We start from the raw sequence: 23,534 nt of genomic DNA on the forward strand, positions 1-23,534 counted from the left end.
TTCACAGCCTAGGGTCCCAGGTTCGATTCCCTGCTGTGTCACTGTCTGTGCGGAGTCTGCACGTTCTCCCCATGTGTGCGTGGGTTTCCTCCGGATGCTCCGGTTTCCTCCCACAGTCCAAAGACGTGCAGGTTAGGTAGATTGGCTGTGCTAAATTGCCCTTAGTGACCAAAACAAGATTAGGAGGGGTTATTGGGTTACGGGGATAGGGTGGAAGTGAGGGCTTAAGTGGGTCGGTACAGACTCGATGGGCCGAATAGCCTCCTTCTGCACTGTATGTTCTATGTTCTAGGGTGGTGATGGTCTGGATGTACAGCCTGGGAGGGTGGCAGAGGCAGAACGCCTCACATCCTTTAAAAAGTACTTGAATGAGCACTTGGCACGCCATTAAATTCATGGGCCAAGTGCTGGCAAATGGTAGGCATGTCAGGTGTTTTTCATGCACGGTGCAGACTCGATGGACCGAAGGGCCTCTTCTGCGCTATATTATTCTGTGATTCTGAGGTGCATGTGAAGCGCTGCCTCACGTGAAAAGAGTGTTTAGGCCCTGGCATGGTGTGCAGGGAGGAGGTAAAGGGGCAGGTGTCACATCTTCTGAAATTGCATGAGCTAAGAGGTCCTCTGACCACAATCCTGGGACAGAGAAGCCGTGTCAGAGGACTGGAGGCTTGTCAATGTAGCTCCACTGTAAAAAAAACAGGAGAACTAAAGAATAAAGCAGATAACTAGAGATACAAGTTAATTCAGCATCAGCAGCAGGACAGCTTCTGAAGGTTATCAAATTAATACTGCCCTAAAAAGACACAGGCTTCTTGAGGACAGCCAGCTGGGATTGGTAAAGACCAAATTGTGTCTGACAAATTTAAACAAATTCTTTGAGGAGATAACAACGTGCGTAATGGAAATGCCAAGCATGCCAGAGTTTATACTGTTACTAAAAGGTGAAAACCAGCCACTGAGCTGAGAGATTCAGTTGCTGATTAAATCTGGATAAGAAGAGGTGTTGATGAATAATGTGAGTGGTGGCTGGACTGTTAGAGGCTGTCAGACCTCGCAACGTCTCAACGCATATTCAGCTGTTGACAACTTGTGAGCAAGAGCGAGAGAGAGAGAGGGAGAGAGAGAGGAAAATCAGCTTGATGGTCAACAAAGGCCTCCTTTCAAAAGTAGTAATAACATCTGACAGCTGAGGCCAGCTTGTGATCCCTGTGGAGTGAGTTGAGTTGGGTGGATTTAACAGAATTATTGAGAGATTCCGAGGCATGGCCCATCGACATCAAACTGACAATCTGACTGCTGCAATCTCCACATTCCTTCCTGCACACAAAACATCCCAACAATCTGCAGTACTTTGCTTTGATCTCCACACAAGTCCGTTTAGCCCGGCGACCAAGGAAACAATTTCAGCTGCAGAGGTCGGAGGGAAAAGATTTATTTCCCCTAAGATTCCAGGGCCATGTTTGTTCAAATAGGATGTCAAAGAATTTCTAGGCCAACCAGTGCGAACTGACGGGATATGTGATTTAACCGTCTCTGCCATAACTTTTACAACCTTTAGAAAGTGTGCAGATTTCAGAGCCTAAGAAACAAGAGGAGGAATAGGCAAGCTTGTCCTTGAGCAATTTAATAAGAGCATGGCTGGCCCACCTCCACAACTCCATTTCCTCACCCCACGCCCCCATCTCATATCCCTTGATTCACTTAGTATCCAAATATCTAATAATTCCAGTGTGGTAGTCTGTGTAGAGGTATTCCGGTACCTGGTAATGCTGGAACACCATTGGTAGATATTGTATGTTTCCTATTGGTCAAGCTGTGTGGTAGCTCCGCCCTGCAAGGCGGGGTATAAGATCCCATGCCACCCCAGCAGCCTTCATTCTGTACCTGAGCTGCTGGGGGAAACATCTAGCTTATTAAAGCCTTCAGTTGGACTACAATCTCGCTTTAGTGGTCATTGATCGTGCATCAATTTAATAAGCTAGATTTTAAATGATGGAGCTCCGAATCAAGCCGGAGTGTCTGCAACTCAGCCCCCACGCGACGAACTCAGCGGCAATCTTCAAGCTCTGGCTGGCGTGTTTTAATGGATATCTCGGAACGGCCGAAAACACACCCACGGGAGAACAGAAATTGCAAGTCCTGCACTCGAGGGTGAGCCCGGAAATTTACACACTCATCGAGGACGCAGAGGACTTCGGTGCAGCAATGGAGCTGCTAAAAGGACATTATATTCGCCCGGTAAACCAGGTCTACGCCCGGCATCTGCTAGCAACGAGGCGACAAATCCCTGGGGAATCGCTGGAAGAATTCTACCGTGCGCTCCTGGTGTTGGGGAGAAACTGTAGCTGCCCACAAGTTTCGGCGAGCGACCACACAGAACCCATGATCGGGACGCTTTCGTGGCAGGTATGCTCTTCCCAAATCCGCCAGCGATTGCTGGAAAAAGACACCCTAGGCCTCAAGGAGGCACTGGCCCTTGCAGGCTCCTTGGATGTGGCCTCCAGAAACGCCCGTGCTTATGTTCCTGACCGCGCGGCAGCCCCCTGGGCAGTGTGGAACCCCTCCGCAGCCGACCCCGAGACATCCCCCATCCCCCCACAAGCTTGTGCTGCAAGGCGGCCTGGCAACCCCGGGGGGGCCCGCTGCTACTTTTGCGGGCAGGCCAAGCACCCCCGGCAGCGCTGCCCGGCCCACGCATCCACCTGCAAGGGATGCGGTAAAAAGGGCCACTTCGTGGTGGTATGCCAGGCCCGTGCGGTCGCCGCGGTCTCCGGCGGCGAATGCGGACAGCCACCACAAACCTCTCCACGGTCCCCATGCGGCCAGCGGTCGCCGCCATCTTCCTCCTCCAGGGCCACGTGCGGCCCCTGGGCGCCGCCATCTTGTCCCGCGGATGACACGTTCGAAGCATGGGCGCCGCCATTTTGTGCACCCCCAGCCATGTGCGACCAAGAGCCGCCATCTTGGATGGACTCCCAGGACCCCAGCTCGGCTGACGGCACACTGCCCGAAGAGATCACTCAACTGCTGTGACTAACCTCGGTGACCCTGGACCAGTCCTGGCCTCAAACACTCCCAACAGTACTAATCAACGGGCACGAGGCGTCCTGTCTAATTGACTCTGGGAGCACAGAGAGCTTCATACACCCAGTCACGGTAATGCGCTGTTCTCTCCTCGTCCACCCCGTTAATCAAAAAATCTCCCTGGCCTCCGGTTCCCACTCAGTAGAGATAAAGGGTTTTTGTGTAGCAAACCCCTCAGTCCAGGGAAGGGAGTTTAAAAATTACCGGCTCTACGTCCTTCCCCACCTCTGCGTGGCCACACACCTAGGTTTAGACTTCCAGTGTAACCTCTGTCGTGTTGGGTGCTCTGCTACACAGACGAACCAACACGGTTGCGGAAGGTACAACTCAGCTTTATTACTAACATTATTAACATTTGTAAACTGGTTACTGTGGTTCGTTCATTACCCTCTAACCTGTGGACCCAGCCCTAACACTATCTTGGAGAGGCACTCAGCACATGATGAATGTCTGGGTGGCTTGCTGCGAGCTCTGTGCCCTGCGCTGTCTCCTGCTGGAATGAATCGGAAGTGTCGTGTTCCCCGTTTTATAGTGTGTCTGCTCTTGCTTGTGATTGGCTGTGATGTTGCGTGTGTATTGATTGGTCCGTTGATCTGTCCATCAGTGTGTATGTGTGTTTGCACCATGATGTTTATCTGAATATCATGACAACCTCCAAAGTCTAACTTTCAAATTTGGTGGCCCTATATCCCTCTCACTGTCTGCCGCCTCGCGACCCTCAAGGTCGACCTGCCTTCCTTGTTTGCGAACCTCACCCCGGATTGCAAACCTGTCACCACCAGGAGCAGACGGTACAGTGCCCAGGATCGGAACTTTATTAGGTCAGAGGTCCAAAGGCTACTGAGGGAAGGAGTCATTGAAGCTAACAACAGTCCCTGGAGAGCTCAAGTAGTGGTGGTAAAGACCGGGGAGAAGCATAGGATGACCATCGACTACAGTCAGACCATCAACAGGTTTACGCAGCTGGACGCGTACCCTCTCCCCCGCATATCCGACCTGGTAAACAGGATCGCACAGTACAAGGTCTTCTCCACGGTGGATCTTAAGTCCGCCTACCACCAGCTCCCCATCCGCACTAGCGACCGCAAATACACTGCCTTCGAGGCAGATGGGCGGCTCTATCACTTCTTAAGGGTTCCCTTCAGTGTCACCAACGGGATCTCGGTCTTCCAGCGTGAGATGGACCGAATGGTTGACCGGTACGGTTTACGGGCCACATTCCTGTATCTCGATAATGTCACCATCTGCGGCCACGACCAGCAGGACCACGACACCAACCTCCGAAAATTCCTCCAGACCGCAAAGATCCTTAACCTTACATATAACAAGGATAAATGCGTGTTTAGCACCGACCGCCTCGCCATCCTCGGCTACTTCGTGCGAAATGGAGTTATAGGCCCCGACCCTGAACGCATGCGCCCCCTTATGGAGTTCCCCCTCCCTCACTGCTCCAAGACCCTGAAGCGCTGCCTAGGGTTTTTCTCTTACTATGCCCAATGGGTCCCCAACTATGCGGACAAGGCCCGTCCCCTGATCCAATCCACAGCTTTTCCCCTGTCGATAGAGGCCCGCCAGGCCTTCAGCCGCATCAAAGCAGACATTGCAAAGGCCACGATGCACGCCATCGACGAGTCCCTCCCCTTCCAGGTCGAGAGCGATGCGTCCGACGTAGCTCTGGCGGCCACCCTCAACCAAGCGGGGAGACCCATGGCCTTCTTCTCACGTACCTTCCATGCTTCCGAAATCTGCCACTCCTCAGTCGAAAAGGAGGCCCAGGCCATAGTAGAAGCTGTGCGACACTGGAGGCATTACCTGGCCGGCAGGACATAAACTCTCCTCACTGACCAACGGTCGGTTGCTTTCATGTTCGATAATGCACAGCGGGGCAAGATGAAAAACAATAAGATCTTGCGGTGGAGGATCGAACTCTCCACCTACAACTACGAGAACTTGTATCATCCCGGGAAGCTAAACGAGCCTCCTGATGCCCTGTCCCGCGGCACATGTGCCAATGCACAAGTGGAGCGCCTCCGAGCCCTCCACGAGGACCTCTGCCACCCAGGGGTCACTCGCTTTTTCCACTTTATCAAGACCCACAACCTGCCCTGCTCCATCGAGCAGGTCAGGACAGCCACCAGGAATTGCCAAATCTGCGCGGAGTGCAAACCGCACTTCTACCTGCCAGAGGAAGCGCACCTGATAAAGGCTTCTCGTCCCTTTGAACGCCTCAGCATGGACTTCAAAGGCCCCCTCCCCGCCCCCGACCGCAACACGTACTTCCTGAACATGATTGCCGAGTACTCCCGGTTCGCATTCGCCATCCCTTGCCCCGACATGGCCGCAACCACCGTCATCAAGGCCCTCCATAGCTTTGCACTGTTCGGGTTCCCCGCTTACATACAAAGCGATAGGGGGTCCTCCTTTATGAGCGACGAACTGCGTCAATTCCTGCTCAGCAAGGGCATCGCCTCGAGCAGGATGACCAGTTACAATCCCCGGGGTAACGGACAGGTAGAGAGGGAGAACGGAACGGTCTGGAAGACCGTCCTACTGGCCCTACGGTCCAGGAATCTCCCAGTCTCCCGCTGGCAAGAGGTCCTCCCGGATGCCCTCCACTCCATCCGGTCACTACTTTGTACCACAACCAACCAAACATCTCACGAACATCTCCTCGTCTTCCCGAGGAAGTCCTCCTCTGGGACCCCGCATCGACCTGGCTGGCAGCTCCCGGACCCATCCTGCTCCGAAAACACGTGCGGGCGCACAAGTCGGACCCATTGGTCGAGAGGGTCCATCTTCTCCACGCTAACCCCCAGTACCCCGACGGCCGACAAGATACGGTCTCCCTACGAGACCTGGCACCTGCCGGTGCCCCACGCACACCCCAGCCACCAGTCCCACCCTCCCTCCCACCAGTGCACCTCACAGGCTGATCGGTCCTTCCGCCGGCCCCGTCTAGGCCCCCCCACCCACCGACGCACCCCGGAGACGCTCCCTTCTCAGGTCAACCGTTTTCCCCACCAGTGCCATCCAGGGGTGTCGAAGCTGCCACAGAGATCGAGGCCTCGCTCCCGGAGTCACGACGCCCGAGCCTCCACCGGAGTCACCACTGAAGCTTTGACGATCACGGGGGACGACCAGGGCCCCCGATCAACTGATTGCTTCATTTGAAAGTGTATAGTTAATTATGAATCATAAATTGTAAATAGTAAATAGAATTGTAAATAGTTACTAAACGCTGTACGGAGGTATTACGGTACCTCCATAACTATAATTCTACCACGTTACCATGTTGAAATATCAGGCCACCACCCCTGCCAGACTCTTTTTTAACAGGGGGTGAATGTGGTAGTCTGTGTAGAGATATTACGGTACCTGGTAATGCTGGAACACCATTGGTAGATATTGTATGTTTCCTATTGGTCAAGCTGTATGGTAGCTCTGCCCTGCAAGGGGTATAAGAGCCCGTGCCGCCCCAGCAGCCTTCATTCTTTACCTGAGCTGCTGGGGGAAACATCTAGCTTATTAAAGCCTTCAGTTGGACTGCAACCTCGCTTTAGTGGTCATTGATTGTGCATCACCCAGTCTTGAAAATACTCGATGACTGAGCACCTCGGCCCTCTGTGGTAGAAAATTCCGAAGATTCACAACACTCTGAGTGATGGAATTTCTCCACCTCTCAGTCCTAACTGGCCAATTCCTTAACCCGAGACTATGGCGCCCCCCCCCCCCCCGCCCCTCCCCGCCACCCGGCCGAGTATTCCGGACACAAACGTGGCTCACCATTGGCTGCCACCAGGGTCTTTCAGTCCCTCCGACGTCTGCAGGGGTTTGCATGTCTCGCCTGTCCTGTTGCCGGGAAAACAACTGGGCGTGGTCACCTTCTGATCCCACTGGCAGGAAGAGCCGGAAAATCCCGCCCTGTGTCTCCTCGTTCTAAACTTTCCAGCCAGGGAAAATAGCCTCTCGGCATCAACCCTGTCACACCCTCTCCGAATGTCATATATGATGTGTTATGTACTATGGGATAACACAGGCTGTAACTGGATGCAGCTTTAACCAAAAGATACTCCAGACCTTGAAGTTGTTCAATCTGATTTATTGAACCAGTAGCACAGTTAGCACAGTGTGGTTACTCTGTCTGACTGAACCAGACTAGCTCTTAGCCACGTGCTGGGGGTGTGATACTGTATATACACCCCGACTCACTCTGTAAATGTTCATCAGTGGAAAGAGGTGGAGTGTGAGTTCCTCGTGCCTTTTATAGTGAGATACCACCCCTGAGTGTCCTGTCTGCTCATTGGTCATGTCCTGTTCTCTGTGTTCATTAGCTGCCTGCCTGTGGCTGTCTGTATATCATTATCTGCATGTCTGCATATCATGACATCTCCTCCTTTTTTTTATGTTTTGTTGGCATATGGGAATGTACTTATATGTGGTGGCATATATTAACATATTTACAGGCGGTGGCATATGCGAACGTATTTACATATGAAGACAGCTGTCTAATGTGAGAAAACAGAACATAGCAAACAAAACAAATGTTCATAAGTCCAGTCTCTGGGGCTTGCATCTGATCCTCGTCGGCTGCCGGAGAGGTGGTGGTGGGGATGACGGCGCCTTGACAGGCGGGATGGAAGCCTGACTGGTGGCCTCGTAGTTCGAGGTATCAGGAGGTGGCAATACGACGGACGGAAACGGAGAAGAAAGCGGTTGCGGGCAGGCAACTTTGCGCAGTGCCCGTCTGTTTCATCGCACAACAGAACCATCAGCCATACGTCCAACATACGAGCGGGGCGCAGCCTGTCAAACAACGACAGCTGGAGCAGACCAGCCACCATCCGGTATCTTGATCCTGACAGTGTCTGCCGGGGTTAACACGGGCAAATCGGTGGCATGAGCATCATAGCCCTGCTTTTGCTGGTTTCGGAGCTGCTGCACCGTCTGCAGCACCGGGACGTGATCCAGGTCGGCAAGTGTATGGCTGTAAGTGTCGTCCGCAGGTCCCTGTTCATCAGAGTTGAGCCGGCGACATGCCAGTGGACAGTGGGGTCGTCCTGTACGCAAGCAGAGCGAGGTAGATGTCAGAAGCAGAATCCGCGGCCTAACAGATGAGCTGTTTCACAATGTGCACCCCTTTTTCAACCTTCCCATTGGACTGCGGATAATGTGGGCTGGAAATGACATGTTTGAAATGGTATGACTTGGCAAACATAGACCACTCGTAGCTGTTGAAGCATGGGCCATTGTCACTCATGACAGTGAGTGGGATACCATGCCTGGAGAACGTCTCCTTACAGGCCTTGATGACAATCTGAGATGTGAGGTCTGAGAGCTTCACGACTTCAGGGTAATTGGAGAAATAGTCAATAATCAACACGTAGTCACGACCATTCGCACGAAAGTTGCCAACCTTGGACCACGGGGAGGTCTTGATTTCATGCTGCTGGAGCGTCTCCTTGCTCTGCGCTGGCTGGAAACGTTGACAGGTCGCACAGTTGAGGACCATGTTCGAGATGTCCTGGCTAATACCGGGCCAGTGGACAGCCTGCCTGGCTCTGCGTCTGCACTTCTCGACGCCCAGGTGTCCCTCATGGATTTGGCTGAGCACCAAGCTCTGGAGACTGAGTGGAATGACAATCCGGTCCAGCTTGAGGATGATACCATCAATCACCATCAGGTTGTCCTTTACATTGTAAAATTGAGGGCACTGCCCTTACTGCGAACCATTGGTGAGTTGGTGCATGACACGCTGCAAGAGGGGGTCTTTGGCTGTCTCCTCACAGATACGAACCACCTTCTCATCAGACGGCGGGAGGGTGCGAGCACACAGCTGCACCTGTGATTCAATCTGCCAGGTGATTTCCAGCGGTTCACTAGGCAATGTGATGGAGCGGGACAATGCATCAGCGATGATGAGCTCCTTGCCAGGCGTGTACACTAAGTCAAAGTCGTACCTTCTGAGTTTGAGGAGGATGTGCTGCAACTGAGGCGTCATGTCGTTCAGGCCCTTGTGGATAATGTGGACCAGGGGCCTGTGATCCGTCTCGACAGTGAATGTCGGCAGGCCGTAGACATAGTCGTGAAACTTGATAATTCCAGTGAGAAGACCCAGGCATTCCTTCTCTATTTGCGCATACCTTGTTTCAGTGGGTGTCATGGCCCTCGATGCGTAGGCTACCGGTGCCCAGAATGAAGTGTCATTGCGTTGCAACAGCACTGCACCGATGCCATCCTGCCTCGCATCTGTTGAGATCTTCATCTCCCTACCTGGGTCGAAAAATGCCAAGACGGGTGCAGTGGTGATCTTGGCTTTCAGCTCCAACCACTCTGCCTGATGTGCTGCCTTCCACTCAAAGGCAGTGGACTTTTTCACCAGGTTTCGTAGGGCCGTGGTGTGTGAGGCCAGGTTTGGATTAACTTGCCCAGAAAATTGACCATGCCCAGGAAGCGCAACACCGCCTTCTTGTCTTCAGGGACCTTCATGGCTTCGATGGCCTTGACCTTGTCTGTGTTCGGGCGCACACCCTGCTGAGAGATCTGGTCACCTAGGAACTTGAGTGTCGACATACCAAAGCAACTGTTCAGCTTCAGGCCATTGGCATGGACGCGGCGGAATACCTGCCGGAGACGGGAAACATGCCCTTCAGGGGTCGTGGACCATATGATGATGTCGTCCACGTATACACAAACCCCTTCAATGCCCTCCATCATCTGCTCCATGATGCGATGGAAGATCTCCGATGCCAAGCCAATGCCAAAACGGCATGCGATTATAGCAGTATCTGCCAAACGGTGTGTTGAAGGTGCAGAGCCTTCTGCTGGACTCATCCAGCTGGATTTGCCAAAATCCATGTGACGCATCTAACTTGGTGAAAAAACGTGCGTGTGCCATCTCACTAGTGAGTTCCTCCCGCTTCGGGATGGAGTAGTGTTCACGCATTATATTCTAATTGAGATCCTTGGGATCAATGCAGATGCGCAGGTCTCCCGAAGGCTTTCTAACACATACCATGGAGCTGACCCAGTCAGTCGGTTCGGTTACCTTGGAAATGATGCCCTGTTGCTGAAGATTCGTGAGCTGTGCCTTCAGGCGCTCCCTCAGCGGAGCCGGGACCCGGCGTGCTGCGTGGACCACTGGCTTGGCATCAGGTCGTAGCAGAATCTTGTATCGATATGGCAGCGTGCCCATCCCGTTGAACACATCCGGATACTGAGCGAGGATGTCGTCAATGCCGGCCTGAAGATCCACATTGAAGGATGTTGTTCTGTAAACCCACTGCACGAGGTTCAGCTGCTTGCAGGCATGCGCGCCAAGTAGGGATGCCCTGTCTGGCTTGACAATTTCAAAACGTAACCGTGCACGGGTGCTCCGGTTGGAGACGAGTAGATGGCAGGATCCCAGTGCCATGATGGCATTTCCGTTGTAGTCCAGGAGCCTGCAGGCTGCTGGAAGGACCTTGGGGGGCTTCTTGATGCGTCTGAAATCTGCCTTGTGAAAAGGTTGGCAGAAGCACCTGTGTCCAACTTAAACTGGATGGAGCAGCGGTTGACCTGCATCACCGCACGCCATTCGTCCGCAGAATCCACAGCGAGGATGGATTGAAGTTGTGATGAGTTGGATGTGGCATATTCACATTTGGTAATGATGCCCACACAGTAGGCGGAGTCCAGGCATTCTTCCTCTGGATCCGTTGTGCTGCCAGGATCAGAATCCTGTAGTCGTTGTTGCACACTCTGAACGTGACATCGTCGGAATTGGGAGCGCTGGCCCCTGACTGGTGATGCAGACCTGCACAAGGCTGCATAGTGTCCAGGCTTCCCGCAGTTTAAACATCGCCTGCCTCTTGCAGGGCAGTGTTTCTTTAAGTGGGCGTTGTCGCAGTTCGAGCACGTCATGACGTCGGCGTCCTGACGCTCCGCGCGTCGTTGCACATGTGCAGTGCGGGTGTCGGCCGCTTCGTTATCCCGTTCGCATCGCGTATGTGTGGGGCCCCGGGAGAAGCGCGTGAAATGGCCGCTTTCATCAATGCTGAGGCGCTGCATCCGGGAGATGGCCTGCACACTCTCTGCCCCGCGGGAGGCAAGTTTCCCACTTTCAGCCGATCCGTACTGGGCATAGCTATCCCTGGCATGCTCATGCACTGTGCATGCTTCAAGCATGACTGGCAGGGTCATATGCTTGGTTTTCAGTAGCTGCTCTCTCAGAGGATCAGAGTGAACTCCAAAACAATTTGGTCTCTGATCATGGAGTCAGCAATATCACCAAAGTTGCAGGACAGCGCTAGCAGGCGGGGGTTAGTTAAGAAGGAGTTGAAAGATTCACCTTTACCATGTAGACGCTGTGTGAATATGTAGCGCTTGAAGATTTCATTGGTGTCCACTTCACAGTGACTGTCAAACTTGTCCAGGATGGTCTGAAACTTTGTCCTGTCCTGGCTTTCGGTGAAGAGAAAAGAGTTGAAGTGTTCGACGGCCCGATCACCCCTGTTGAGAGGAGAAGCGCGATCTCCCTTGCATTAGACGCACCAATGAGGTCTGAAGCTTCGATGTACAGCAGAAACTTTTGCTTGAATGTCCGCCAGTTGGCACTGAGATTGCTGGAGGTCCTGAGCTGGTGAGGAGCCTGAATCTTCTCCATGGTGGCGGGATACATTCGCTGGTCATCACGGAACGGACTGAGATAAACCACCTAGATTAAGCAGTCACCTGGTAGCATGATGTAAGTTATGTATTCTGGGATAACACAGGCTGCAACTGGATGCAGCTTTAACCAAAAGATACTCCAGACCTTGAAGTTAGTTCAATCTGATTTATTGAACCAGTAGCACAGTTAGCACAGTTCTCTATGAGTTCGACTTTCTGCTAACCTAAGTGTGGTTACTCTGTCTGACGGAACCAGATTAGCTCTTAGCCATGTGCTGGATGTGTGATACTGTACATACACCCTTACTCACTCTGTAGATATTCATCAGTGGAAAGAGGTGGAGTGTGAGTTCCTCGTGCCTTTTATAGTGAGATACCACCCCTGAGTGTCCTGTCTGCTCATTGGTCATGTCCTGTTCTCTGTGTTCATTCACTGCCTGTCTATGGCTGTCTGTATATCATTATCTGCATGTTTGCAAAGCATGACAATATATTTCAGTGAGATGACCTTTCATTTGTGTAAACTCTAGTAAGGGCTGATTCCAAGCACCTGTTCCTCTCTGGACAACCCTTTCATGCTAGAAATAACCTAATGAACCCCTCTAAGATAAGCTCATTTTTCCTTAGACACAGGAGCCATACAGAGAACCCCAGCTGTACTCTCACCCATGCCCTGCACAAATGCAGCAAGATCACCTTACGCTGCCCGAATAACCGAGTGCACGGTAACAGACCTGTCGACCCCACCACGTGGAGGTCCTCCTCCAAGTCACTCACCACCCTGACTTGGATATCGCTGTTCCTTCGTTGTCACTGGGGCATCATCCTGGAACTCCCTCGCTAACAGCACAGTGGGTGTACCTACACCACGTGGACTGCAACGGTTCAAGAAGGCAACTCACCACCAACCACCTCCTCAAGGATAATTAGAGATGGGTAATAAATGCCGGCCCAGCCAGTGATGCCACATCCCATGAATGAATGAAAAAAAATCCTTGGATGGCATAAACACATTGGGCTTCCCTCTTGACACATTTTGCCGGTACCTTCCCGTCCCCCTGCCTCCGAGGCTGTCTCCAATGGGCTAGGAAAATCCTGGTCCATAACTCTCGGTTAGTCCAGCCTCTGGATTATTAGTCCAGTGACATAACCACTGTGCGGCTGCAAGCCTCAACCCCATCCCTGCCTGTTAAAATTCAACAAGCATTTGTAATCATAATGCAATTTGCGGTTTACGAGTTTCTCTAATTTTCTCATCAACTTCTTGACTGATTTAATCGCCTGCATCATAACAGCAGAGAAACCGCTCCACTCTCCAGTCCCCCACCTGCTGTGTTTATCTTTCTTCAAACTGTTCCCCAGCCCTTTGGAGAAATAACAGTTACGTTAAATCTGGACTGGCGGATTAAAGCACTCCCTCGAAAACCAGTTCAGTAAATTCTCTTGTCCCCGATAAACATTTGAAAATTCATTAAAGATCACAAACGTGTTCCCCTCTCAACAAATTTATTTGAAAGGAAAAACAAATGTGTGCATTTTTCACAGTGGAGCTGCAGTTTCACAGAGAGCCTTGTGCACTCAGCAACCAATGTCCATCTCAAAACAGTTAAACAGATGTGATAGGGGTTTAGTTTGGTTTACTCAGTTGGTTTGAAGTGTGATGTAGAGTAACGGTAACAATGCTAGTTCAATCCCATATTGGTTGGGTTAGGTCTTGGAGCTTACCCTCCTCGCCTGCCCCATAGTGATAGCACACAAACCACCAAGGGAAAGCATTATTATGAGAAAAGAATTTAAAACGTGTTTTTGAGAGTGGAGTTTTGAAACTCTCATGTGACAATCATCTGGGGAGTGGGGGGGGGGGGGGGCGTTCTGAGTAGAAAACCACAGATACTAACTTGGGTTCAGAGTGGAGAGTGTGTTTGACCACAGTCACCTTGTGTTCTTAACAGGGACTTTGTGTTAATGAGACCATTTTAAGATCAGTTTAAGATATACTTTGTAATCCATTTGAATCTTTAACCCTGTGTGTATTTGTTAAGCAACGGGGGATTAAAGGAGTATTGTATCATAATCCAATTTTTCATTTTAATAAATGTTTTTTCTTGTTAAAAATAATTAGCGGTCCTGTGACTCTGTTCCTCCATGTTTTATATAATAAGTGAAAATTATGGGACGGGATTCTCTGCCAGTGGGATTCTCCATTTTGCCAGCGCCCGGGGGTTTCCCGGCGGTGTGGGGCTACCCCACAATGGGAAATCCCATTGATCGGCCGGCGTAACGGAGAATCCCGCCGGCGGGTCGAGGCTGAAAAGTGGTGTGGCGGGACGGAGAATCCAGCCTACGGTCTTTTGAGCCAGGATTCTATTATGGGATCTTCCCTTTCAGTTATAACATCAACTGGGTTAGTAACACCTTCCCTATTACTTTCTGCACCTAAAAGCTAGCTTTCTGGGTTTCATGAACAAGGTCCCCCAGGTCCCTTTGTGCTACAGCTTTCTGCAATCTCTTTCCATTTAAATAATAATCCTTGGGATGTAGACTTCACTAATGAGGCTGTTGGTATTCATTCTCCGTCTCTAGTTGCCCCCCAAAAGGTGTTAATAGGCCTTCTTCCTGAAACATTGTAGTCCGTGTGGTAATAGTGCTCTCAACATTCATCCTTGTTTATCGTTGCCTTCACTCACTTTCCTTAGGGAGGAGTGAGAATTCTCTAGGACTTTATCAAGGAGCAATGGGGAGACAGCGGTATTGTTACTGGACAAAAAATCTAGGTACCCAGGGTAATGGTCTGGGGATCCGGGATCGAATCTCACCAGGGCAGTTGGTGAAATTCAATAAAAATCTGGAATTAAAATCCTAATGATGACTATGAAATCATTGACAATTGTCGTTAAAACCTACCTGGTTCACTAATGTCCTTTAGGGAAGGAAATCAGTCATCCTCGTCTGGTGTGGCCTACATGTGACTCCAGACCCACAGCAATAAATGCTGACCCAGCCAGGGTCGTCCACATCCCATGAACGAATAAAAGAAAAAGTGAATCTTCCCAGGTACCTTCCCTCTTTACATTGTCTCCTAGCCCAGGTTTCCAGGCAGAGGCATTACCGGAGAACCTGCCAACAGCTTAGAATCATAGAAAATTGACAACAGAGTAGACAGGAAAACTTATTTCCTTGAGTTGGGGTAAATTACCAAGGGGCACAGGTTTAAGGTGATTGGTAGAAGGATTAGAGGGAACATGAGGGGAAACCTTTTCACTCAGAGGGTGGTGGGCATCTGGGATTCACTGCATAAGTTGGTAGTTGAGGCTGAAACGCTCAACTCAATTAAAAGGTACTGGGATCTGTATCTGAAGAGCTGTAACCAGTAAGGCTACAGAGCGGGTGCTGGAAAATGAGATTAAAATGAGTGGCTAGTTTCTTTTTCTTGGCCGGTGCAGACACAACTGGCTGAATGGCCTCTCTCTGCACCATAACCGTTCTATGGTTCTAACTTTCCTCTGCAACCTGCCCAGAGAAAGTGAGATTTGGTCACTGTGAGAGAACATAACCTGGATGATTATTGTTTGCTCGAGGCTGTGGGTTTAAATGATGGTAACACCTACAATTTGGACTGACTGTTGTCATGATATCCACATCAGCATATCATGGTGCAATCACACACACACACTGATGGACAGGTAGTTGGACCAATCAACACACACACAACATCACAGCCAATCACCAGTGAGAGCACACGGACTCTAAAAACAGGGGACATTACAGTTCCCGGGGATTCCAGCAGCAGCCAGCTCAGAGCACCGAGCTCAGAGCCTGCCACTCAGACATTCACCATGTGCTGAGTGCCTCACCAAGATAGTGAAAGGGCTGGGTCCACAGGTTAGCTGGTGAAGCACGAACCTCAGCCAGCCGTTATTAGTTGTTATTGTTTAAGACAATAAAACAGAGTTGTACCATCTACAACTGTGTTGGATCATTTGTGCATCGGAACACCCAACACGACATGATACCAGTAGTGGAAGCTAACCAGCGACTGTGAGACCTACCTGCAACCTTTCAGAAATCCACCATCCTGCTCCATGGAAAACATCAGCCAGCCACTCCGAATCGCTGGAAATCTTGGCGTCAACTGGAAGCTGATTAAACAGCGCTTCCAGCTCTTCCTAGAGGCCACAGACAGGGAGAATGCATCGGACACCAGGAAGATCGCCCTCCTCCTCTCCACGGCGGGGCAACACGCCATCCACATCTACAACTCCTTGGCATTCGCGGAAGACGAGGGCAAGCCAACATACAAGACGGTGCTTCTAAAGTTCGAGGAACACTTCAGCGTGGAAGTTAATGAGCGCTTCGAGAGGTAACTCTTCCGGCAGCGCCTGCAGGGTAAGGATGAGCCTTTTCAATCTTTTTTTTAAAAATAATTTTTATTCAAGGTTTTCATAAAATATCAATAACAAAATGAGAAAGAAAAAAGAACCCAACAGGGTTAAGTACAAAACACAATCTAAAAAAGCAACCCCCCAAACCCCTCCCCCCCCGTAGAGCCTTTTCAATCTTATTTGACACACCTCCGTATCCTCGCGCAGTCCTGCGGCTATGAGGCCACCTCCGGCTCCATGATTCGGGATCAGATCGTTTTTGGGGTCACCTCGGACACCCTACGCCAGCAGCTCCTCAAAATAAAGCGCCTCAACCTAGCGACTGCCATCGAAACCTGCGTCCTCCACGAAAACGCGACCAGCCGGTACTCCCAAATCCAGGCGGCCGAAACGGCACGGCACGGGTCCTACGAGGCGGAGCGGGTCCAGTTGATCGAATTCCTCCCGGCCCGCGGCCCGGACGAGGGCAGCCATTTCACGTGCTTTCCGAGGCCTCCCATGCTTGTACGCGCCAAAAGAGGTGACATCGACGCAGAGGGACGGGATGCGCAGGTGTGCTCTACGCAGGACCGCACCGCGCATGCGCGGTGGTGCAATGAATGGCATGACGTCACGACGTGCGGCAACTGTGGCTCCACCCACTTAAAGCGACAATGTCCGGCCAAAGCGTGACAATGCCTCCGCTGTGGCAGGATGGGCAACTACGCTGCCTGCTGTCGAGCAGCTCAACCTGCCAACTCTCAACAGTTTCGCCAGCCTCGCAGGGACGTGCGGGCCATTCAGCCCCCATACACTGAGTCATATCCTGACAACATGCAGACCAGTGATACTGAAGACAGGGAACCCTTCCACATTGCGGTAATAAACAAGAACCGGACGTCCCCAAGTTGGAACCACCAGCCGCTGCCAGTGCACAGCATTGATCCGGGCGATGAGTGGTGTGCCACCCTAACGGTCAACCGATCACCGATCACATTTCGCTTGGACACTGGTGCCTCCGCCAATCTCCTTGCATGGTCAGCCTTCCAGACCTTGAAGGTTAAACCACCGATTCTGCCATCCCATTGTCAGCTGGTTGACTATAACGGAAGCGTCTTCCCAGCCACGGGGTCCTGCCAGCTCGAGGTTACACACAACTCACATAAAGCCACATTGTCTTTTGAAATAGTTGGATCCTCAAAGGACTCTGTGTTAGGTGCACAGGCGTGCAAGATCCTCCACCTCGTTCAGCGGGTAACCACACTCTGTCTCCAGAAGGCACGTCCAATTTCCCGGATGCAGACTTTAGGGCGCAGCTCCACTCACTCCTCGCACACAACCAGGAGGTTTTCGAGGGCATGGGCACACTCCCCTACACGTACAGAATACGGCTCAAACCGCACGCCACCCCGGTCATTCACGCACCTCGTAGAGTCCCAGCACCACTCAAGGACCGCCTCAAGCAGCAGCTGCAGGACCAAGGAGTGCTTTCCTGGGTCACGGAGCCAACGCCATGGGTCAGCTCCATGGTATGCTTCAAGAAGCCCTCCGGCGAGCTCCGGATCTGCATCAACCCAAAAGATCTGAAGAACAACATGATGAGGGAACACTACCCCATACCCAAATGGGAAGAAATCACGAGCGAAATGGTTTGGGCAAAAATATTCACCAAGCTTGATGCCTCAAAGGGCTTTTGGCAGATTCAATTGGATCAGTCCAGCAGGAAGCTGTGCACTTTCAACACTCCATTTGGCAGGTACTGCTACCATAGGTTGGCATCATCTTGGCCTCCAAGGTGTTCCATCGCATCATGGAACAGATGATGGAGGGCATCGAAGGGGTACGCGTCTATGTAGACGACGTTATCATCTGGTCCACCACACCACAGGAGCACATCAGTCGTCTCCAGCGTGTCTTTGCACGGATACGAGATCAGGGCCTGCGTCTCTACCGAGCCAAGTGCACTTTTGGCCAGACTAAGCTGAAGTTTTTGGGGGACCACATCTCCCGGTCAGGGGTGCGGCCGGATGCCGACAAAGTGGCAGCCATCGCAGCAGCCGTCAGACAAGAAGGCAGTGCTGCGCTTTCTCGGGATGGTCAACTTCCTGGGAAGTTTATTCCTAACCTTGCCTCGCACACAACGGCTCTTCGCCATCCAGTGGCTGCCCGCACACCAGAGTGAATGGGAGGAGCTCAAGGTCAAGCTCACCACCGCCCCGGTACTGGCGTTTTTCGATACCACTCGGGATACAAAGATCTCAACTGACGCCAGCCAGTCCGGCATTGGGGCGGTACTCCTGCAACGGGATGACACCGCATCATGGGCCCCGGTCGTCTATGCCTCGCGGGCCATGATCCCCACAGAACAGCGCTATGCGCAGATTGAGAAGGAGTGCCTAGGCCTGTTGACTGGCATCGACAAATTCCACGATTATGTGTATGGTCTTCAGCAGTTCACTGTGGAGACCGACCATCGCCCCCTGGTCGGCATCATTCAGAAGGACCTCAACGATATGACCCCTCGCCCCCAGCGCATTCTGCTCAAGCTCCAGAGGTACGACTTCCAACTTGTCTACACCCCGGGCGGAAGGACCTCACCATCGCAGATGCTCTGTCCAGGGCGGTCCACACACTGCCCGACTCGGAGGGGTTCGTTTGTCAGGTTGACGACAAGTAGCGTTCACATCGGCCAATCTACCGGCTACTGATGCACGTCTGGCCCACATTCGCCGTGAGACTGCGGCTGACCCCCTTCTACAGCGTGTAATGCGCTACATGATGGAAGGGTGGCTCAAGGGGCAGTGCCCACAATTCTACAATGTCTGGGACAATTTGGCCGTCATTGATGGTGTCCTTTTGAAGTTGGACCGGATTGTGATCCCACACAGCTTGCACAGGCTGGTCCTCGAACAACTGCACGAAGGCCATCTCGGAGTTGAAAAGTGCAGGCGGAGGGCCCGAGAAGTGGTGTACTGGCCAGGCATCAGCGACGACGTCGCCAACATGGTGCTCAACTGTCCCACCTGCCAAAGGTTTCAGCCGGCGCAGCCCCCTGAGACACTTCAGCCCCATGAGTTGGTCATGTCCCCCTGGCCGAAGGTGGGCGTGGACCTCTTTCATGCGCTCGGCAGTGGCTACATCATTCTGATTGACTACTTCTCAAATTATCCGGAGGTCATACGCCTGCACGACAGGACATCATCAGCTGTCATCTGGGCATGCAAAGAAACCTTCGCTCGCCATGGAATTCCGCTCACCGTCATGTCTGACAACGGGCCTTGTTTTGCGAGCCAAGAATGGTCTTCCTTTGCCACTTCATACAATTTCACGCATGTGACGTCCAGTCCCTTGCATCCCCAGTCGAATGGCAAGGCGGAAAAGGGCGTCCACATCGTGAAGCGGCTCCTCTGCAAGGCTGCTGATGCCGGATCTGACTTCTGTTTAGCCCTGCTGGCCTATCGCTCGGCCCAACTGTCCACGGGTCTCTTGCCAGTCCAGCTGTTGATGGGTCGCACCCTCAGCACCACTGTGCCGTCCATTCATGTTCCTGACCTCGACCATGCTCCAGTATTGTGGAGGATGCAACAACAGCGTGCTCAGCAGAAGGTGGCACATGACGCTCGGGCGACTGATCTTCCTGCCCTGGCGCCTGGAGACAACGTCCGCATACATCTACCGGAGGGTGGCTGGTCGGCAACCGCCGAGGTTCTCTGCTGCATGGCTTCCCGCTCGTTCCTGGTTCGCATGCCTGATGGCTCCATTCACCGGCGTGATCGACGGGCCCTTCGGCTGCTTCCGCGCTCGCTACGAGATCATGCACTGGTGCCACGCCCTCCTGTTGTCCCTGATGTTGACTTCGTTGAGCTTCCTGCCACTCTGCCTCTTCCTCTCTCGCCCGTGGCCAGGCCCATTCCTCAGCCGGTGGATCCTGACCTACCCTTGAGGCAGTCAACCCAAATTCGTCGCCCACCTAATTGACTGGACTTATGAGCCTGTTGGCACATTGGACTCACTGAATTGTTTTACAATACTGTTAACGGGTTTCTTTCTTGTCGTTCCAGAAGTTCTTTCTCGTCATTTGCTGATTGCACTTGTTTTGTTATTGGTACAACCTCGTTGCTCTGTTGCACCTGACACTTTCCTCTGTATATAGTTTAGCCTCATGTACATGTTGTAAATATTGCACACACATACTCAGATGCACTCAGTACACACCAATATTTATTAGCATGTAGGCACATATCCTTGTGAAAAGGGGGGATGTCACGATACCCACATTAACATATCATGGTGCAATCACACACACACACTGATGGACAGGTAGTTGGACCAACCAACACACAGGTAGTTGGACCAACATCGCAGCCAATCACCAGTGAGAGCACACGCACTATAAAACAGGGAACACCACAGTTCCCGCTCATTCTACCAGGAGATAGCTCAGAGCACAGAGCTCACAGCGTGCCACTCAGACATAGTCCATGTGCTGAGTGCCTCACTAAGATAGTGATAGGGCTGGGTCCACAGGTTAGCTGGTGAAGCACAAACCTCAGCCAGCAGTTATTAGTTGTTATTGTTTAAGACAATAAAACAGAGTTGTACCATCTACAACCGTGTTGGAGCATTTGTGCATCAGAACACCCAACACGACAACTGTGGACACAGTTAAGAATGGCAGGTGAGGTGTTGCTATGTGCTGATATCTTAGCTTTGGATTTTGCCAGCATTTGTTGGCAAAGGCCTTAGAAATCGAACTGAAAAAATGCACAAGAGAAAACAAAATGGGTGTTACCCAAGAATAGAAACAGCAAGTAACAAATGTGAAATCTGTCAAAAGAACAGAAACTGCAATGATGAGAAAAAAAAGTACTGGGTATATCGATAAAACGCCAAATACAGTTTAAAAACTTTTCAGGTGATGAATATTGCCCGGGGCATCACACTCAGGAAATTCTATTTTCAAGATTAGTAAATCATTTCCACTTTTACGCATTCCTACATTCCTTTGAGATTAAGGTTATGAAGAGGTTTTGTCCTTAATGTTCCTGTCTTTTCAACTTATTTCTCAGGGTTTCTACACATTGACAGATTAGAACTTGTCGAGTCTAATTGCCGGAATGGCCAACTCCTGGCATCACTTAGACCCATCCCATCTTTTATATTCCACCTCCTCAAATCCTGAGCTGCACTTGCGATCTAATTGGTGCCTTAAGAGTCATAGATTAGAATGTTCCCCAAGGGAGTGAGACACAGGGGTTGGGATCGTGTCCAGGTGCTGAATCCACCTCCAATGGAAACCTAACTACAGTCAAGATTTTCATGTGGATGATCCTTAATTTATGTGGAAAAACTGACATGGTGGGCATGCTCTCATAGCTGGCGGACTAATCAGAGGCCTCCCAGCTTCAGAGAAGCACCCTGCTGATGTTAAAGGTAATTTGCTGAGGGGATGCTTCAACAAAAATTATTTTTTGAAAACGTAAAAGCTTAAATTTAAAAATACAAAAAGCAACCTGGCCACCACTTTTGGTGAGGTGGGGGTGTGGGGAATACCACCTTCTACACAGCAGCATTTGGCTGTACCCCTGCCCAGGCAGGGAGGCCTGTGGGTCAGTTGGGAGCAATGGCACCCAAACCTACCCCCTGGCCCCCACCTCCAGGCAGTTGAGCAGGTAGTAATTTGGCCCATCGATTTGACCCATTAAACATGAACATGTCTGGCCTAAATTGCAGCCGCTTGTCCACTGATCTGTCCATTTAGATCGATATAAACATTTGAGAAGATATTTCCGTAAGAATCAAAATCCTGCCTCTAATACATCCATCACACCTCCAAACATTATACATGCAAAATATATAAAATATTTATTTATGTGTCATTCGTAACACAGCAAATCACAACTCGAGAGAGGAAATGATCACTCATTGCTTAATACCCTGCCCTCTTTCTAAAGGAAAGAAAACAGGATTTACAAGCGGATGCCAACATATTGGCAAAGTTCCTTCAGTGGACCAAATGGCTGCCTCCGATGCCATTATGACTCCACGATACTATGGGCGTAATGTTTGGGCCCTGCCAATGTCAGGGGTGAATGGTGCTTGAAAATTAAGAGGCCGGCCAGCATGGTGGTTTCCTGAGCCTGTTATTGATGTCAGCCATTTTAGCCAATCTGGGTTTTGGGGCCTTGAGTTGGGCAGGCAATCTGGCTCGTTACCAGCCTTATGAAAGGTTTTGAAATAGCAATTAACCTCTCAGTAACCTCAAGGTGTATTGAGTTAGAGTGATCCTGATAGGCCACAGGAATATCACCAAAGTTGTAGTATCATCGTGGCAACTCAATAAATGCTCCAGGCACAAAGGCTCCCATGAGCGACCAAAACCAATAAATCCCCAACAGAAGTTACTCTTAGATGTAAAATATAAGTGTGTCTAGCGGGTCAAGGCAGGATCAGATCCAACTGTGATAAGCCTCCTGCCCAACAACTTATATTTAACGTAATTAAGCATCTCAACGTGCTTCACAGGAGTATTACAAAACAAAGTATGACACCCAAGTTACATAAATAGATATTAGGTTGACTGACCAAAAGCTTAGTCAAGGAGATTCAAGGTGAGAGGGGAAATGTTTAAGGGAGATATGTGTGGAAAGTTCTTTACGCAGAGGGTGGTGGGTGCCTGGAACGCATTGCCGGCGGAGGTGGTAGAGGTGGGCACGATAGCGTAATTTAAGATTTATCTAGACAGATACATGAATGGGCAGATACATGAATGGGCAGGGAGCAAAGGGATATAGATCCTTAGAAAATAGGCGACAGTTTTAGATAGAGGATCTGGATCGGCGCAGGCTTGGAGGGCCGAAGGGTCTGTTCCTGTGCTGTAATTTTTCTTTGTTCTTTGAGGTAAGTAGGTTTAAAGGAGTGTCTTAAAGGTGGCAGGTAAGGTAGAGAGGGTGGAGAGGTTTGTGGGGGTGGGTGCAATGTTGAAGTGTCACAGTGAATAATACGGTACTGAACCATTGTATGGGGCCTTGGAACCCGCTCCACGGTATAGATGACACCTGGTGAGGAGGGGTTAAGGAGTCAAGTAGAAACAAATAACACTTGAAAAACACAGTTACAACTCTCACCTCCATAACATCATCATTGCTGCAATTTCATTTCGAATCGTAAAAGTTGCAGACTGCAATACTTTACTTACCTCTACCTTGTAGATATTTGACGGATGGTCCCTCTGGCCACAGGCCGCAGTTACTGTCTTACAGCAGCTGTCAGGTACTAATCTGTTACCTGATGCCGGTGAGTGGATGTAAGCACTGTATTGCCAATCAGCCGAATTGTTGCTGCCACAACACTTGAACTGCAACAGAACAACAGAGCAGTTAGCAATGCCTTCTGACAAAATGAGGTGAACAAATGTGAATATTGCCTACCAATCATATTGGA

At 50.9% G+C, this 23,534-nt stretch overlaps 1 protein-coding gene across 4 annotated transcripts in view; it reads right to left on the reverse strand.

Moving 5' to 3' along the window:
• tspan11 (tetraspanin 11) overlaps positions 1–23,534 on the reverse strand; it is a 211,796-nt gene that overhangs the window by 99,946 nt on the left and 88,316 nt on the right. For all 4 annotated transcript variants that reach the window (XM_072483972.1, XM_072483971.1, XM_072483974.1 and 1 more), the window contains exon 6: positions 23,290–23,448. In XM_072483972.1, coding sequence (XP_072340073.1) covers positions 23,290–23,448 — 159 coding nt within the window. The remainder of the gene's footprint in view (positions 1–23,289; positions 23,449–23,534) is intronic.

This window comes from Scyliorhinus torazame, chromosome 19, assembly GCF_047496885.1.
Source record: "Scyliorhinus torazame isolate Kashiwa2021f chromosome 19, sScyTor2.1, whole genome shotgun sequence".
NCBI lineage: Eukaryota > Metazoa > Chordata > Chondrichthyes > Carcharhiniformes > Scyliorhinidae > Scyliorhinus > Scyliorhinus torazame.